Source organism: Ipomoea nil, unplaced genomic scaffold, assembly GCF_001879475.1.
Source record: "Ipomoea nil cultivar Tokyo-kokei standard unplaced genomic scaffold, Asagao_1.1 scaffold1833, whole genome shotgun sequence".
In the NCBI taxonomy this organism is placed as follows: domain Eukaryota; kingdom Viridiplantae; phylum Streptophyta; class Magnoliopsida; order Solanales; family Convolvulaceae; genus Ipomoea; species Ipomoea nil.
The window spans coordinates 268,492-289,084 of NW_017618261.1; the positions used below are offsets into that span (position 1 = coordinate 268,492).

A 20,593-nucleotide genomic window follows, 5' to 3' on the forward strand; every position below is an offset into this window, starting at 1 on the left:
CGACTCACAAGGACGGCTCAAGGTATAATCTATCATCACACAATAGATTAACACCCGACATGCACAACTCGAAAGAATAAGGACACAACCAATGGCAATACATGCCAAGGCAACACATGCCTTTGTGACTACACAAGTCACAAGAAGAGAACTCACAACAACGGCTACACAAGCCCTCGTGAGATCACCCATCACGAGTTGATATGCCTTCCTTATGCCCGGTTCCAACCTTATGGCTACCCCCAACCTTATATCTAGTTCCAACCTTTACCTCCAGGACCCTTGTACACCAAGTCCAACCTTATTCCTCCGGGAACCGTCGTTCCCCCTCCAACAGAACCACCGATTTCATAGTACACGAGGGTACCGATCACACACACGGCAACACATGCCACCCAAGAAATACGTGAACCTTACACAAAGGTCACAGCTCTCTAATCACGTCATGGCCACCACGAGGACCACTGCAATACCTTGGTGACTAGTGTCCCATACCACTAATCGTGCAATCTAGGTAAAGCAACACACACATCACACCTCAACAGGAATCAATCAACGGATCAAAACGAAGATATGAAACCATACTCAATCAAGGAATGGATCACAGTCCAACAACAACAACGATGAACAACACAAGTTATCATCAACCCATAAGAAGGAACGAACAACACACACGCTAGCATTTAAACACCGAACTAGCATGCTTATAAAACGGGTAAACCAAACGTAGTTCCGAAGAACACACAAGACTCATCACGGTTCAACGAAACACATTGTTGAACACTTAGCACGATTCCAGACACCAAAACCTACATGGATTCCTACCATATAGTTCTAGACATACGAAACATCAAGAAGACGCTCAAATAGTTCCCAAAAAGAAAATCGGGAAGTCAAAACACCAAATACCGAGTCAAAAGAATCACGGGGAACAAATCCCGAACATCCACCATGATGTTCCCCGCGAGTGGACCCACGGGTAGGCTCCCACCCGTGGTTCCGCCCGCGGGTACATACCCACCGGCCATAGGTTCCCCGCGGGTGGGCGGCGGGTGGACGCCTACCCGTCGTTCCGCCCGCGGGTACATACCTGTGCCCAAAGTAATCCCTTCCGGGATTTTCAACTCCAAGCTCAAATTCATGTCCAAAACATGCCAAATCTCACCAAATACAACAAAATGATTTGAATCAAAGGAATAGCCAAGCAATGGCATACAAGAACCCTAAACACAAGCTCTAGATATGCATTTTCACAAGACAATGCATAAACACTCACATTTCATAGCAAAACACATGTAGAATCCAAGAAATCATCATATAGGTAAGAAAAATAGATTTTGTAGAGCATGGGTTACCTCTTGTAGACAAAAACCTTCACTTAACACTTCACCAAGCTCCTAAATAGGCTCACCTTCCAAACCCACTTCAAGAACACACCAAAAGATCATAAAGATTCTATCTTTTAAAAAAGACAACTAAGAAAACACTAAAAACACAAGATGAACATAGATATTACCCTCCTAGATGCCCAAATATATGAAAGGTAGAATCTTGGAGACAACTCTTGAAGATTTGACAAAGCTTAAACTTGGCTTGGAAGAAAAGCTATCTACCTTTTTAGAGAGAAGGTAGAGCTAAAGTTTGGAAAGTGTAAGGAGAGAAATGAGGATTGTCTACTAGGTTAGCTTGCATTACTAACACAAGGTGAAAAGTCATGAATACCCTTACTAACACGAAGAGGTGTAAGGGAACAAGGGAACTCCTCTCAAAGCTCAAGGTACAACTTTGACTTTGGGGTTGACTAGTCAATTACTAGTCCCCGACTATTAAATATTCAGGATTTTTAAGAATTAAAATTCCAATTGGTTTAGGATTAATTACTTAATTAATCCCATAATTGAATTTGGATTACGGGGTGTCACATCCTCTCCCCCTTCAAAGAAGCTTCGTCCCCGAAACTTGGGTATGACGAGTTAAAATAATCGGTGAGATGAAACAACCATGTGACAAGAGTGCCAAGAATAATCTCTTTTGGTCGAAATTCAAAAGGATTCACAAGAATTCAAAGTAAGGAAGAAGGTATTCTACGAACAAGAATTGGAGAAGTTAACCAACGGATATGAGCATATCAAACTCTAACCAAACAGCACTACCAACTTCTAACCAACACCCAAGAACTAACAACTAACTCAAAGCACCAACCACAAAACTAACTACTCATCTAAACAAACAAGCGAGAACAAACACAAAAGGCAAGCAACAAACAACTAACAAACGATAGGATAAGGTACCTGCCGAGAACAACTCTGGGTAACGCTCCCTCGTGGTCGATTCCAACTCCCAAGTAGCTTCTTCTACTCCATGATATGACCACCAAACCTTCACCATCAACACCGACTTCCTACGCGTATCCCGGGTCTTAAAATCCAAGATTTTGAGCGGCCTTTCTTCATAAGACATCATCGTCCAAAGGGATCACTTCCGGTGGAAGAACATGTGTCGGGTCGTGGACATACTTCTTAAGCTGAGATACGTGGAAGACATTATGGACTCGCTCCAACTCCATAGGTAGAGCCAACCGATAAGCTAGGTTCCCAACCCTCTCAAGTATCTCATAAGGTCCTATGAATCGGGGCCTTAGCTTGCCCTTCCTTCCAAACCTCATCACTCCCCGGGTGGGCGATACTCTTAGCCAGACATTATCCCCCACTGCGAACTCTACTTGCCTTCTTGCTTGGTCGGCGTAGGACTTTTGACGATCTTGTGCCGCTTTCATCCTGCTCTGAATCTGTTTAACTTTTTCTGCGGTGACAAGCAAGAGCTGTGGTCCTAAAACTACCAGGTTGACCTTATCCTCCCAACACAGCGGACTGCGACACTTTTGACCGTAAAGAGCTTCATAAGGGGCCATACGAATACTCGAGTGATAACTGTTGTTATAGGAGAACTCTATTAAGTCCAGGTGATCCTCCCATGATCCTTGAAAATCCAGCATGCATGCCCTCAACATATCCTCGATAGTCTGAATAGTCCTCTCTGTTTGTCTGTATGTAGCCGGATGGAAGGCGGTAATGAAATTCAACTTGGTCCCTAAAGCTGCTTGCAAAGACTTTTAAAACTGTGACAAGAACCTTGGATCCCGATCCGAGACTATATCTTTTGGCACCCTATGATACTTCACTACCTGACTAACATAGGCTTGGGCCAACTGCATCATTGTCCATGTTTCTTTCATCGCGATAAGGCGAGCGGTCTTGGTCAAGCGATCAACTATTACCCAGATTTTATCCTTACCAGAACGGGTTGCCGGCAAGCCTCCCACGAAGTCCATAGATATGGAGTTCCATTTTCCTTGTGGAACTTCCAATGGTTGTACCAAGCCTTTGACCCTGCAACGCTCCGCTTTCACCTTTTGACAACTCAAGCATCTGCCCACGAACTCTGCCACCTCCTTCTTCATGTTAGGCCACCAGAAAAGGTTCTTCACGTCTTTATACAATTTGTCGCCTTCAGGATGTACAGAATAGGGTGTATTATGGCCTTCTTCCAAAATCTGACGCTTCAACCGGTCACAAGATGTAGGTACACACAGACGGCCCGCGTACCTCAACTCTCCGTCAGGGGACAACTCAAACGGTCCCCCTCTTCCTTTTCCCAGGACATCTCTTGCCTTCATCAAGCTAGCATCCTTCCATTGTTCCGCTTTGATCTCCTCCAAAAGCGTAGGTATGAGTCTTAGGTTGAAAAGACGGGCCTCCGACTCGACTTCACCTTGTTCCACCACTTCTAGGTTCATCCTTTGAAATTCCTTGCAAAGCTCGTCAGCCACTGCCCAAATGGAACTAACGGCATGTTTGGTCTACCTACTCAGAGCGTCCGCCAAAACATTTGCCTTCCCTTCGTGATATTGTATATCCAACTCATAGTCTTTAATGAGTTCCAACCACTGTCTCTGACGCATATTGAGATCCTTCTGGGTGAAGATATACTTGAGACTCTTATGGTCCGTAAAGATCTTGCAATGCACGCCATACAGATAATGCCTCCAAATCTTCAAAGCAAAAACCATGGCTGCCAACTCCAAATCGTGTGTGGGATAATTCTCTTCATGTACTTTAAGCTGTCGCGATGCATAAGGTATCACTCTCCCATTTTGCATCAACACACAACCTAGTCCCTTCTTAGATGCATCACTGTATACCTCGAACCCTTCTGTTCCGGATGGTAGGATTAGCACTGGTGCGGTCGTGAGCCTCTCTTTCAACTCCCGGAACGCTAATTCGCAAGCTTGATTCCATTGGAAGGGCATATCCTTCTTCAACAGCTTTGTCAACGGTTGAGTGATGCGTAGTATATTTGCAAACAAATAATTCTCGGAGTACGAGTTATCGATCCACAGGGAAGTGGTTGTATCAAGCACTAGTTACTAGCTTATTCATTAGAGCTAATCCTAACAATTACTTAGATGATTGATTGGCATAAAATAAATAAAATAAAACAGAGGTTCAGGATTTTGAAAACAATTAGAGAGAAGTTGAGATTCATGGGATTCAAGTATCTAATCACCTAGTGCCAATTATCGTTTGCAATATTTAGTTTGGAATTAAGATTTGTGTGGGAATGCAAAGTGGAATCGAATTACTCCCGTAATCTCTATTCCTAGTGAATTTCCACTCCCATGGCTTAAACACCCAATAAGATCAAAGATCAGCATTCAATTATTCCTAATTACTACCATCTCCCGATGAGCAATAATCTAGAATAAACTTCCCCTAATAAGTTCCCCTTTCCCAAGGACCAACCATTAGGTGCAATCGTGTGTGCCCTAATTTATGCCCCAACTCCCATTGGTGACACAAACATGGCTATGAAGCTAGTAACTATGGCCATTAATTACAAGCATCAAACAATATTATCACGATTGCAACACAAGTATTAAACCCAAATAATAATATATTAAAGAAACTGAGAGCTCAGGCACATAGGTTCATAAACACTTTTACCCAAGAATCTCTAAAGAATTTAGCCAAGCATGACTAAATTATACATAGCAAATATAAATAAAGAATTACAAATCATCAAAAGAGTACAAGAATTAACCAGACGATTTTCCCAAATCTCCCTAGTCTTCTTCTTGCTTTCCAAGACAACTTGTGGCTCTTGATTTCTCTCCTTCTTGTCTCCAAGAATCTCTGAATTCTCTCGGTCCCCGTCCTCCCATTAGGGTTGAGGAAGGAGGGATTTTATAGTGGTTACAAAGTTGAGATGAAATAGGAATCTTGTACCAAATTGGACTCAAATTCTAATTCCTATATTTAAATAAAGAAATTGTCGTCTTTAATGATATTTAGAATTTGGAAGATTCCTTGAATTGCTAACTTTTAATATGGAGATATGAGCCTTGAAATCCGCGCAATTGATATTAGGAAAAGAGATCTCGCGCTTGTATTGAATTTTGCCCAGCTGCGCCACTTTAAGCGTCTGTTTTTTATCCGCGCCACTTTAGGCGTCTGTTTTTATCCCAGAAACAGACGCATATTCGACGCGTCGAGACTTCCTGTGCGCGAATTGATTAGCTACTGGAAAATTTCGACGTGTCGAGCCCTTGGCTCGACGCGTCGAGTCCACTGGGCCCCGAACTCATCCAAAATTGCTCCAAACTCATCCTTGAACTCCCCTTGGTCATATCTTTGACCTAAAATGGTTCAAAAACACTAACAAACACCGTAAAATATTCAAAACAAGTGCGAACCATAATTAAATGATAATAGCAAGGAAAACATGTATTAAATAAGCAAAATTAAAGAGCTTAATTACTGTGATGATTCAAAATAACCATAAAAACAAGCACAGATGTGATAACATCATTGAGCCACCTTAGCAAAGTCCAACACAAACCTCCGGTAGTAACCTGCTAAACCCAAGAAGCTTCTTACTTTTGCCACGGTTGTCGGTACAGTCCATTCTTTCACCGCCCGGATCTTATCTGGATCCACCGATATACCTCTGCTGTCTATCACATGGCCCAAGAATGCTACGCTATCTTTCCAAAACTCACATTTCGAAAGCTTGGCGTACAACAGCTTTTCCCTTAGAATCTGCAATACTGTCCGAAGATGACCCACATGCTCTTCTTTATTCCGTGAATACACAAGGATGTCGTCTATGAACACGATCACGAAGTCGTCGAGATGAGGCTAGAATACATGATTCATTAGATCCATGAACACTGCAGGTGCGTTAGTTAATCCGAACGGCATTACAGTGAACTCGTAGTGGCCGTAGCGCGTTCGGAACGCCGTCTTAGGTATATCCTGATTTGCCACTTTCAACTAATGGTAACCTGACCTTAAATATATCTTGGAAAACACCCCGACACCTCGGAGTTGATCAAACAAGTCGTCTATCCGCGGCAGGGGATACTTGTTCTTGATTGTGACTTGATTCAACTCACGGTAGTCGGTGCACAACTGCATGCTTCCATCTTTCTTCTTCACAAACAACACTGGTGCTCCCCACGGTGATGTACTCGACCGAATGTAGCCTTTGTCTAACAGCTCTTGCAACTAAGTCTTCCGCTCTTGCATCTCCTTGGGCGCTAAACGATAGGGAGCTTTGGATATGGGCGCTGTACCGGGTATAAGGTCCACTGAGAATTCAACTTCTCTTGGAGGAGGCATTCCCGGAATCTCCTCGGGGAAGACATCAAGGAATTCACATACAACAGGTATGGCCTGAGCTACGTCCCTTTTGGCATCCAGGTTTTCAACTGAGCACAAGAAGATCTCGTGGCCCTTCTCCACGTACTTTTTCATCTTCATCATGGACACTAACTTGATCCCTGGTTCTTCTGTTGACCCTCGGTACGACACCCTCCTTCCACTTGGTCCTCTCAAAACCACTTTCTATTCACCACACAAGATCTGGGCTCTGAACCGTCCTAGCCAGTCCATACCCAGGACCACATCTACCCCGTCCAGGCCGAACTGTATTAGATTACTGGAAAACTCTTTTCCGCCGATGGCTATCTTAACGTCTTTGAAGAGACGATCACAAGCCTTAACTTCTCCTGATGCCACCTTGACGTTTAGCTTCGCCCCGACACCTTCGGTTAGGCCCAACTTCTTCACGAGTTCTGGGGATATGAACGAGTTGGACGCCCTGGAATCAAACAAAACTACTGCTGGAACGGCATGCACCAAAAATATTCCGATCACTACATCACTGTCCCCCGCCTGAGCCTCGCTTAGGATGAGGGTCCTCTCTTGGGTTAACTCTTCTGACAGACTCTAAGCCCCCAACCCACCACGTCTTCTTAGATCACGGAACGATGTCAAGGTAGCTGCGCTGGGACTTACTCGAGTGGATGTACCACTTCGAATCCATTGTTCAACTACACTAGGAGTGTTACGAACTCTTGTTGTCCTGGCTCTCTTGGTCGCATCACACACTTCTTCAAACGGCACGATACGCCGACGAGGAGACATCGCAAACTTCTATAACAACAACACGGTTACCAAAAAGACAACAAACAAGCACAAAACTGAAAGCAACACTCAGCTCACCGCGCAACCTAGTGCCCAAAGCCTAACACTTAGATTCTTAAGGTCGCTTTAACGTCTCAAACCACACTTAGCCACTTACAAGTCTAGACTTTACCCTCCTAGGTTCAAACCTAGGCTCTGATACCAACTGTAACACCCCCTAAAAACCAAGCTATTTAAAGCCTTAAATATGCAGATATGTAATAAAACATCAAACACAACGGAAGACTGAAAGAGAAATATATATAAACTAGAAGAAGAGGGGTGCTATGCCACGTTCATCTAGGGATGAACGCACAGGCTATCATCTGCATAAATCAAAGTCTACAACCATACATGTTCAAAGTTCTAAGTCTAAACTGGCTCACAGGCCACAAAACATAGGAAAGGAGCTGCACTAGCTGGCACTAAACCGCGCTCTCGTCTAAACATCACCTGAAAGAAACACATAAAAGGATGGGACGATGCCCGGTCAGTGAATAATGCTGGTAACCCACCAATACATGTGAAATATCATACATAGATAAGATATATGTTTGTAAAGTCATTTGCGAAACGAAATACATATATATAAGTTCAAGACCAAGAGCAAAGGTCAACACAAGACTCAAAGCACTCACAACAAGGTAAGGGAACACATCCCAAGACTACGAAGAACAACAACGACTCACAAGGACGGCTCAAGGTATAATATATCATCACACAATAGATTAACACCTGACATGCACAACTCGAGAGAATAAGGACACAACACACACGCTAGCATTTAAACACCGAACTAGCATGCTTATGAAACGGGTAAACCAAACGTAGTTCCGAAGAACACACAAAACTCGTCACGGTTCAACGAAACACATTGTCGAACATTTAGCACGATTCAAGACACCAAAACCTACATGGATTCCTAGCATATAGTTCTAGACATGCAAAACAACAAGAAGATGCTCAAATAGTTCCAAAAAAGAACATCGGGAAGTCAAAAGACCAAATACCGAGTCAAAAGAATCACGGGGAACAAATCCCGAACATCCACCATGATGTTCCCCGCGGGTGGACCCATGGGTAGGCTCCAACCCGTGGTTCCGCCCGCGGGTACATACCCACCGGCCATATGTTCCCCGCGGGTGCGCGGCGGGCGGACGCCTACTCGTCGTTCCGCCCGCGGGTACATACCTGTGTCCAAAATAATCCCTTCGGGGATTTTCAACTCCAAGCTCAAATTCAAGTCCAAAACATGCCAAATCTCACCAAATACAACAAAATGACTTGAATCAAAGGAATAGCCAAGCAATGGCATACAAGAACCCTAAACACAAGCTCTAGATATGCATTTTCACAAGACAATGCATAAACACTCACATTTCTTAGCAAAACACATGTAGAATCCAAGAAATCATCATATAGGTAAGCAAAATAGATTTTGTAGAGCATGGGTTACCTCTTGTAGACAAAAACCTTCACTTAACACTTCACCAAGCTCCTAAATAGGCTCACCTTCCAAACCCACTTCAAGAACACACCAAAAGATCATAAAGATTCTACCTTTGAAAAAAGACACCTAAGAAAACACTAAAAACACAAGATGAACATAGATCTTACCCTCCTAGATGCCCAAATGTATGAAAGGTAGAATCTTGGAGGCAACTCTTGAAGATTTGACAAAGCTTCAACTTGGCTTGGAAGAAAAACTATCTACCTTTTTAGAGAGAAGGTAGAGCTAAAGTTTGGAAAGTGTAAGGAGAGAAATGAGGAATGTCTACTAGGTTAGCTTGCATTACTAACACAAGGTGAAAAGTCATGAATACCCTTACTAACATGAAGAGGTGTAAGGGAACAAGGGAACTCCTCTCAAAGCTCAAGGTACAACTTTGACTTTGGGGTTGACTAGTCAATTACTTGTCCCCGACTATTAAATTTTCAGGATTTTTAAGAATTAAAATACCAATTGGTTTAGGATTAATTACTTAATTAATCCCATAATTGAATTTGGATTACGGGGTGTCACACCAGTTTCAATTGGGAAGCAATTGAAGTGCAAATTGAATCCAGGAGAAGTTTGGGTGCCAATTACAAGTCAAGCCAGCTGAAGTCGTGCAAATTGGGAATCAATTGAAGTGCAAATTGTGAATCAATTGAAGTGCAAATTGGGAATCAATTGAAGTGCAAATTGGGAATCAATTGAAGTGCAAATTGGGAATCAATTGAAGTGCAAATTGAAACCAGGAGAAGTTCAGGAGACGTTTGGGTGCCAATTACAAGTCAAACCAGCTGAAGTCTGGGAAGCAATTTCAAACAAGGAGAAATTCAAATTGGGCAGAGATTTCAATCCCACAAAGAAATTCAAAATGGGCAAATGGTTTCTGTAACACCCCACTTTTTCTTAATCTAAATCCCGAAACTTAACTTAACAACATAAGCTAAACAAGAAATTAAAAGTAAGATTAAAAACTTAAACCAACTAAAAACCAATAACGGGTGTTACCGCCATAGTCACCACTCGCGGTGACTGCATAGGCTAAAAAAGGAGAAAACTAACTCAAGTTAAACTTCAATAAAATAACCTTAAAGCTTGGGGAACAACCCTGGTGTCCAGCACCAACAAAATATCCAACTAAGTCATTAGTCAGAAAGGACATAGTCCTAACAATCCTCCAAAAAACTGTCCTAACAATCCTCCATATAGACCTTATGGGACCAACTCCAACTGAAAGCATTGGCGGAAAGAAATACATCTTTGTATGTGTAGATGATTTCTCTCATTTCAGTTGGGTATACTTTCTAAGAGAAAAATCGGAGGCATTCAATGCTTTCAAAACTCTATGCATAAGAGTACAAAAAGAAAAAGACGAGCTCATTATAAAAATCCCAAGACTGAGAAGTGATCATGGGAAAGAGTTTGAGAACTCCTTATACTCATATTTCTATTTCGAAAATGGGATAGCTCATGAGTTCTCGGCTCCTCGAACAGCACAACAGAATGGTGTGGTGGAAAGAAAGAATCGGACCCTACAGGAAATGCTAGAGTGATGTTACACGCATCGCATCTGCCACAGCATTTCTGGGCTGAAGCAGTGCACACAACATGTCATACAGTGAATAGAGTCTATCTTAGACCAGGTACGTCTAAGACACCATATGAGATATGGAAAGGGAAGAAGCCAAATTTGAAGTACTTTCATGTGTTTGGAACAAAATGCTATGTTCTAATTGATAGGGAACAAAGAGGAAAGTTTGAACCCAAGAGTGATGAGGGTATCTTTCTTGGATACTCTTCAAACAGTCGAGCTTATAGAGTTTACCAACAAAAGAACTCAATCAGTCATGGAATCAGTGAATGTTGTTATAGATGATAATCCAGAAGAATCAGATGAAACATCCGTGATTGATCCAGAGACAGATCTCCCTATCAATGAGTCGTTAAAAATAGCTGATAAAACCAAACTGTCTGACACACATGATTCGTCAGAAGAAGATAAAGAAAGCCCTGAATAGGAAAACTCACTCTCGGATGGTGATGGTAAGAAGCCCACCAGAACTCAGAAAAATCATCCATCAGACAACATAATTGGTAATCCATCAGATGGAATGAACACCAGGAGTCGGATGAGAAGCAATCTGATAGAAATATCCGGCTTTGCCTGCTACACCTCAAAACTAGAGCAAAAAAATGTGAAGGAAGCCTTGCAGGATGCCTTATGGGTTAAGGCAATGCAAGAGGAGCTACATCAGTTTGAACGAAATCATGTATGGGATCTGGTACCAAGACCTGACCGTGTTAACATAATCGGAACAAAGTGGATCTTCAAAAATAAAACTGATGAAGCCGGTAACATTGCAAGAAACAAGGCTCGTTTAGTTGCTCAAGGATACACCCAAATAGAGGGAATTGTCTATGATGAAACGTTTGCTCCTGTTGCAAGACTGGAGTCAATCAGAATTTTATTGGCAGTAGCGTGTATTCTGGGATTCACACTGTTTCAAATGGATGTTAAGACAACGTTCTTGAATGGTTACCTGCATGAAGATATTTTTGTGGCACAACCTAAAGGATTTGAAGATCCAGTTCATCCAACGCATGTCTACAAGCTTAGAAAAGCCCTCTATGGGCTCAAACGAGCTCCAAGGGCATGGTACGAACGTCTGACACAGTATCTGTTGCATCATGGGTATAATCGAGGGAGTGTCGATAAAACCTTGTTTGTTAAAACCACTGGAAGTCATGTTACTATAGCTCAGATTTATGTCCATGATATTGTCTTCGGATCTACTCTACAGAAATATACTGATGACTTAGTGAAAGTCATGAAGGAAGAATTTCAAATGTCCATGGTTGGTCAACTGACTTATTTTCTAGGACTTCAAGTTAAACAGAGTCCTGAAGGCTACTTTATCTCACAAGAAAAATATGCTAAGAATTTGGTCAAGAAGTTCGATCTGGAATCATGCAGAACACCCAGGACTGCTATTTCCACCTCCAAAAAGGTATCAAAAGATGATACTGGTCCATCAGTGGATAACACAGTCTATCGAAGTCTGATTGGAAGTATGCTTTATTTAACCGCCAGTCGACCAGATATAATGTTCAGTGTTGGGATGTGTGCAAGATATCAGTCTGATCCCAAAGAGTCACATTTGATAGCTGCTAAACGGATCTTGAAATACATTAAGGGAATAATTCAATATGGGATATGGTATTGGAAGGACAGTGAACTCAGTGTGATGCTGATTGGGCAGGAAATATTGACGACTGAAAGAGTACATCAGGTGGATGCTTCTTTGTTGGAAAGAATTTAGTATCATGGCTAAGCAAGAAACAGAATTCAATCTCTCTAAGTACTGCGGAGGCAGAATATATAGCAGCTCGAGGATGTTGCACTCAGCTGGTCTGGATGAAGCAAATGCTTCTAGATTATGGTCTCACTCAAAGGACTATGACACTTTACTGTGAAAATGTCAGTGCAATAAACATTTCAAAGAACCCAGTTCAACATTCCAGAACGAAGCATATTGATATAAGGCATCACTATATCAGAGATTTGGTATAATCAAAGGAGATAGAGTTGGAATATATTCAAACAGACAAGCAATTGACTGACATACTGACTAAGCCTCTAGAGGCAAATCGGTTTGAGATTCTCATATCTACTCTGGGGATCTGCAGGGTTAATTAGTAAGGCAGAATGATAATACAAAAGGAGAGTGTATGATGGTCTCAATCTCGGGTCAAAATTACATCTTTGACTTCCTTTTTAATCTCTCTTCTATTTTTGTTAAGATAATATCTTAACATTGGTTACCAAAATTAATTTGCCTCATTCAAATTTCAAATCCTCCGTTTAATCCCTGAAAAGAAGCTATAACGTTGCATCAATCACATCACAGCTGCATGTATTCTGACAGCCGCATTGAATAGTGTTCATCACCCTTGGGATTATATATTTCATTGGGTCAATATTGATGGGAGAAGAGTACTAAACACTACTTTGCTCTCTGTTAATCTCTTACTGATTCTCTACCTAGGGTTTCTCTCTTCTCATTCCCAAATATCACAACTATGGCGGATGCAGTGAGAAATATCATTATCAAGTTGGGAAGGAAAATCTATACACCAGAAACCGCAACGAAGCATGTGAAAACTCTCCTCCAACTCGCAATGAAGAAGAAGCTGAAACTGGACTCTGTTCTCCACGACGAGATCATAGTCACGGTGATTTCAGACTACCCTGAGTTCTATGCGGACTGGTCGGACGATGATACAAGCGATCTTCTGATGTTGGCCTCAGAAACGAGTGACGATGTTAGTCATGCCTCCATTGTTGAACCTGAAGATGGGAACCATGCTGGGGCTTTCCTCCAATATTTTGCCCAAAGAGCTCTGGAATCGGAAGAAGTCTCGCGTCGAATGGCAGAAGCTCGACCTCTCTACCTTCAAGCTGCACAGGACAAAGCCAAACATCGTCTTAAGATTCTACGAAACAGGTCTAATACTTCTGAGACTCCTATTGAGATTTCCCCTGATAAGCATGCTGAATTGCTTTCTTATGATATTGAGTCTACTCTGCCTATTGCACAATCTGATAATGAGAATACGTTACTGTCTGCTAAGTCCTCTTTTTCTGATGATCCACACCATTTATCTTCTGAAAAATTTGAGTCTGCAAAAGTTGTTCTTGCTAGTGAGTCTGAGGGAAAAGTTTCAAAAACTGATAAGGTCGATAATTTGAGTCTGGTTTTTTACTCTGCTGATGTTGAGCGTTCAACGCTTTATGTTGTTCCTGTGTCTGACGTTGTTAAGTCCCCAGTTGAGGTTTGCCCAGTTGATGGTCCACCTAACGTATCTGCTGAGATTGAAGCTTAAAAATCTACAAGTCCTCGTCCATCTGATTCGATTGATGGAGTTCCAGTCTATACATCCACTACCTTGGCTGAAAGTCTTGATCACATTCGCCACTTTGCGGGTTTACCCTCAACCTCTGTACCTGAGCCCTACAGAGTCATTCATCCTAATGATCCCTCTGTGCAGATAGACAGTGATGCTGAGAAAATTCTGGCTGAAGTGTATGGTCTACAAGCCCCATCATCTGATGCCATTAGATCCCTTACAGTGGAAGAGACAGCACATCCAGACTCCACTTCTTTCAAAATTTGAGAAGTCTCCAAACTTTTTTCCTCTTCTTCTGCTCCTGTGTCTGAGACAAGCAATTCGGTTTCTCCAAGTCCTACTGATCATTCTCCTGCTAGAGAAATAAGGAAATCCAAACGCAAAGGTGTTCCAGAAAGAGCATCTGTGGAAACCGGTGATGACAATATCGAAACCATCCAACTAGAGAAAAAACGAAGATCAGCCGATTCAGTGCAGGCTGAGAGTGACCCACCAGTTCAGCAAGTGCTCAAAACCTTGAGATCAGCAATAAAGAATAAGGTTCCTGCTACTGTTTCAAACATTGCTACCAGAAAAATGAAAGCTACAACCCGGACAAGAGGAAGGAGTGTCACTGCTGATGTTCAAGCTGCGTCTGACAGTCATGACATCTCCATCTACAAGCCACAGTTTGTTTCTGCCACAGCTCAAGGCAAGTGGTCTACTATGGTTAGACGAGAGCTTATTGTTCAGCGATCAGTTGATGAGAATCAGTTGAATTCTGTCTGTGATGTTTTACCCTTGCTGAGTGAGGTTGGTCTACTGAAGACTGTGACGTCCATTTGTCCCTACTCAAAGCTGTTGACTTACGAGTTTTACTGCAATCTGAATGAGGAAATTGACAACCTTACTGGAACACGGTGCCAACAGATTTTTATCAGAGGGCAGTGGTATGTGTTCGGCCCGGACATGATAAATGACTATTATGGGTTGAAGGCTGTTGACGAAGGAGAAATTACAGATTGGGATTTGGTTGCATGGACTCTTACTGGTAGTCAGACTCCAGTATGGCCTACAGGTGATATTGACACTCTATCTAGCTCAGTGCTTACCTCCAAATATGTTATCCTGCACCGTATTGTACTGCACAATTGGCTCCCCTCTGCACATTTTCAAACTGTTGGGAAGCAACTGGCTGCTCTCTTGTTCCGAATTGGCACCAAAATGTCCATTGATCTAGGGAAGTGGATCTTCTATCATTTTCTCACCCTGATTCATCCGAGGGAATAGAAGGTAAGACTGCCTTATCCTAATCTTATCTTTGGAGTTCTGACGTCGCAGGGCCTAGTACCAATGCCAAGTGAGATTATTACTCCGTCTCTGCTCTATACTGTTGATCCGCGACTCTTGATTGGCAAGCATATCCAAGATGTTACACTAGTTAATGCTCATCCATCATCTTACGCTGAACCTACTGTTGAGCACTCGCCACATGCGAAAGATGTTCAGCTGTCCCTACGACTAAAGGCTCGGGTGTTTGAGCTGGAGACAGTTAATGGCATTATCTCGAATCAGCTCAATGCAGCCCGTACTGGACTTGCGACTGTTTTGCTTCGACTAAGCTTGACTGAGTCTGCTGCTGCTGAGAACGTGAAGTCTGAAAGTGAAGGTCCCTCGAATGCTTAATAGTTCCTTTGTCTATCTTTGGCAAAAAGGGGGAGTGCCTAAACTCAGGGGGGGTTTTTGTGTGTCTGTTAGTATCTCCTGGCCCTGTCTGGGCGTGTTTTTGTGATGGCCTCACATTTTGTGAAGAATGTTACTTGCTTTTGACCAGCATGACTTGTGTGCTGTTATTTTTATGGGTTGTATTACAGACTTTATTTCCTTTATGAGACAGTTGTTCTCTTTTATATCTCTAGCTAAACGTTTGAATCATAGTCGAGTTGTTTTGTCAAATAATAGTCAAAGGGGGAGTTTGTTAGTGTTTTTATTTTGTTCAAAAACCCCAATGTATAATTGGCAATATTATTATGACAAATTAAGATATGGTTTAGCTTGGTGTCTGTTTACTCTTACAGAAGACTGATTGATCAGATTCATCAACAGACGCACTGACACTGAAGATTTGATAAAGGAAGATGTTCCCAAAATGCTGAACGCGGTTTGAGAATACTATTTTGGAAAGAATATCAGCGGATCTGTTTTGGAAGGTATGGACCGAATCTTTAAGATTGCATTCTTCACAAATTGTCCTACCATCTACAATCAAAGATATTTTTGGAGAGTGTTCTTACCAAGGAAGTATAAGTATCCTTATTCGGTCAAGAATTAGGGTTACGAGTTTAAGAAGACAAAAACACTCCATGTTATACAGAGACACATATCTTTGATTCTCATGCCTCTTCTCAAGATAACAAGTTCTTGGTGATTATGATGAAAAACTTGAGAAGAACTAACGTTGCTTAAACGAAAGGACGCGAAGATCACTCAGTTGTGGGAACAACGTGGGACTGCGTCATTGAAGCGGACTGCATCACAGTTAGCTCTCCAATTGAAGGGATTTCATCGGACTTCTGCATGCGTGGCTCTCCGACTTCAACAATCCACTAAACCTTTGTAGACTGGGTACGTACCTTTTGTGGGGCACTTGGGTGAGATTTTTATTTCTCTACCTTTGTACATTTGATTATGAGTTAGTGGATTGGACGCCTCGGTGATAGTCCCCCAGATGTAGATACACACTGTATCGAACTGGGTAAACATCGTATTTGTTGATTTATTATCTGCTCTAGTGTTTCATCTATAAACTAATCTGCAATCTATCTAACTGACTGACAATTCACATCTCTGAATCAGTCAATCCAGTTCATCAGTCGATTATCTCTAATAATAATCTTAAACGGAGGAAATGCAAAATTACAATCCCAAAGAAACAAAGAACCACTTCAGAGAAAGATCAGACACTACAAGAAAAATGCACATAGACAACGGTTATTAACCGTTGTCGTAGGGGTATACTTTCTGTTGTTGAAGCCGGTGTTGTTGTAAGTCCCGCGCATAGACAACGGTTTTTTAACCGTTGTCTTTTCTAGAAACAACAACGGTTTTTTAACCGTTGTCTATTAAGTGTTATTGAAGCCGGTGTTGTTGTAAGTCACGCACATAGATAACGGTTAATAACCGTTGTCTTTTCTAGAAACGACAACGGTTTTTTAATCGTTGTCTATTAAGTGTTGTTGAAACCGGTGTTGTTAAAAGTCACGCACATAGACAACGGTTAATAACCGTTGTCTTTTCTAGAAACGACAACGGTTTTTAACTGTTGTCTATTAAGTGTTGTTGAAACCGGTGTTGTTAAAAGTCACACAATAGACAACGGTTATTAACCGTTGTCTTTTCTACCAACAACAACGGTTTTTTAACCGTTGTCTATTAAGTGTTGTTGAAACCGGTGTTGTTAAAAGTCACGCAATAGACAACGGTTAATAACCGTTGTCTTTTCTACCAACGACAATGGTTTTTTAATTGTTGTCTATTAAGTGTTGTTGAAACCGGTGTTGTTAAAAGTCACGCAATAGACAACGGTTAATAACCGTTGTCTTTTCTACCAATGACAACGGTTTTTTAACCGTTGTCTATTAAGCGTTGTTGAAACCAGTGTTGTTAAAAGTCACGTACATAGACAACGGTTTTTAACTGTTGTCTTTTCTTTAAAAGACAACAGTTATAAACCGTTGTCTATTGTGTGTTGTTGAAATCGCTTTTGTCACACCCATAGACTGTTTTCTTTTGTAGAAAAGTCAACGGTTTCTAACTGTTGTCTATTGTAAAATAGACAACGGTTTTTAACCGTTTTTCACCTGCTTAAATTATAATCGTATAAAAAAAACAATTTATCCATTCACCATATGTTGCAAAGTGTAATTACATAATTGTGCACAAGCTAATAAGGTTCAAAATAACAAGTCAAAAGACTTCCATGACCAATTCTAATTATCATCCAAGTCATAATACTACTACACAAAAAACAATTCCCCGAACCAATTCAAATCCAAATGATCACAATGTTCGGCCCATTCAGATCGCACCAGATCAATAACCGCTTTGTCATAATCAACTTGTTGAAACTACATGTAAAAAGTAAGAAAATAAATTAGTATAGATATAAATAATTTGCAATGAAATGAGAAATAAGTTAGCCATGAACAACATATTAAAGAGATTCCCATGCAAAATAAGTTAGCCATGCAAAATAAATGCCATATAATATAATAACTTGCTGGAAAGAGATTCCCAGATTAAAGAAGTTGTTCCATATTTCCATGAACGACATAAGTACAGAACAACAGCAAATTAACTGCTTTTTCAGATGATCTATCAATAGAACCCCACATGTTCCTTTAGAGAATCCCTCACAAAGACTAATCTTTTCCCCTCAACATATTTCCAGCATTTTTAGGCCATCAAATCTTCTCATTTCAGCAGAAAAAACCAAGAAACAAAAAGCAGGAAAATTACCAAATGCATAGAATTGAACTTTAGAGTATAACAAGATTCAAGAAAAAGTTTCAATCTTGGGACGAGAACTAATTGTAATATTCTTCCTTTTTATACCTAAATCCGGTCATCTTATCCGTCAGAGTGGGCGTATATTGAAACCCCACTCTGCACCTGTTCACAAGTTGTCATGTATCCATTGTATGACATTTTTCATTAAAAAAAATTAAATTAAATAAATGAATCAAAACCACAAATTTACAATACCTTTATCTTGAGTTAAAGGCAGGCCCCCCATATGCAAAGGCTGTGTAGAGTTGCACAAGTGTAGCATCAACTCGTATTTTCTTGTATGCATCTTTGCCACTGAAATTGTATTTTCCATCCAAGAATCAAATGACTAATAAATAGATTCACAATCAACAAATATATGAAAACTCAGGTACAGGAATTAAATGAAATAACCCACAGTAACAGTCCGAACTACGCCACCACTGGCACCATCCCGCGCAATGGCAAGAGACACTGCTTTAACCACAAATTTCTGCATCAAAAAAAATAAAAAATAAAAAATACAAAATACAAAATTACAAACATCTCCAAAACAAATTAACAGATATCTGCCGTAAATTATTATGATGGGAAAATTTTAACAGAGCCCAGATCTTTTTATTGGAGGATCAAAGAAATATTTTCCACAGCAAGAGGCATGCACATGCCACATGAAAAGCTGTATATAACATCCACACTTCCTAAACTTATGAAACTTTTGCACCCAAAAAATAATAAATTATAATAACAGGAAAAAAAAAGTAAACAAACTAAAGAAAACTAAACTATACCAAGCCAGGGTGTCATCTTAAATAATAATATAAATAAAATTTCAGTACTTTTCCTCCACTAAATTGGAGTTTAAGTTGATGAATTAAACTTTGTCCGAACAGGAAAAAACTCTATTCACAAAGTTTCTATTCCGAGCTCCAGGTTAATAGTAAATCCCCTGATAATCTTAGTGCCCTTGTGGCCGGTATGGGCATAGCCAGGTAGGTAAAGACAGAATCAGGTAGCCTTGGCATATCTAATTTGTAGAATAGAAGAAAAAAGTGCATGCATGATTGGATGATGATAATGCAGTTCATTCTATACCCACTCCTTGAAAATTAGTAATGTTCATGAACTAACCTCAGCTTCTTCTTGGGTCATTCCTTCCTTCCATGCTTGGTCAAAGAAACCATATAAATAAGAAGAGCCTGATCCTGTATGTAGATAAAGGGACAATCAAATATTGTCTCAGCAAGTTAGACTATCATACAATTGGAGCATCAGAGGCATCTAGCACCATGACTCTATTCGAAGCAATACAATTGTGTTGAAAATGATAAAAATAATAATAACAATAACAATAATTACATTGAATTGATAGATTAAATCTGCTATGACATGTGAACACCAGAACCTGAACAAAGGCCCTTAAACTAACCAAGAGCAATTATGATTAATAAATGATGCATTATAAACTACTAGGCAAGCATTTGGATAACAAAGTGGAAAGCCGAAGCTGAAGCCCAATATAATTGTACAGTGCAGACAAAAGTGCATATATATCTCTTGAGAATTGACAAACATTTAGGGTGTAGAAGTTTTGTTCTGTAAACTGTAAAGAAAGATAGAGACCAGTTTTGGAAGAAAGTATCCATGCATGGAATAACTAAAATAAATTGGAAGGATAACAAACCTCCAATAGCAAAAGGCTGCTCCAATATTGTGCCTCCAAGGGGTATCCCATATATTTTACCTCCTTCATGTTTGTCCCAGCCACCAACAATAAGCCCAGTTTGAAGCATATTCTGAATAGTTCAGTCATTAAACAACAAAGAAAATTCATAATACACAAGTGTAACCCTAAATCTATTGAGGATGAATAGATAAAATCTCATAATTCAAGTCTCAGTTCTACAATCAAATCATCTCAGCCCCAATCCTTACTATTTCATAAGACCAAGATTCAAACCTCTTAAAACTCCAGAATGCAAACAACAAGCATATGATACATCATAAACATATTCCAAAATCTGATAAGCCCAACAAGCACCAGTGAAAAAAGGCAAGTCATTAAGTAGTAACGGGGGTCGGGGAACAACAGAGCTACTGAATGTAGGGCTATTGGTAATTTCTTTCAATACGAACAGAG

At 40.7% G+C, this 20,593-nt stretch overlaps 1 protein-coding gene across 1 annotated transcript; it reads right to left on the minus strand.

Moving 5' to 3' along the window:
• Positions 1-17,937: 17,937 nt before the first annotated feature.
• On the minus strand, positions 17,938-20,311 carry LOC109192726 (proteasome subunit beta type-6-like). Its single transcript, XM_019343425.1, has 5 exons — positions 20,138-20,311; positions 19,585-19,658; positions 18,872-18,946; positions 18,670-18,768; positions 17,938-18,032 (listed from the first exon to the last, which is right to left on the minus strand). Exons 1-4 carry the CDS (start codon positions 20,244-20,246, stop codon positions 18,736-18,738), a joined length of 291 nt encoding a protein of 96 aa, XP_019198970.1. The 5' UTR covers positions 20,247-20,311; the 3' UTR covers positions 17,938-18,032; positions 18,670-18,735.
• Between the last annotated feature and the right edge of the window lie 282 nt (positions 20,312-20,593).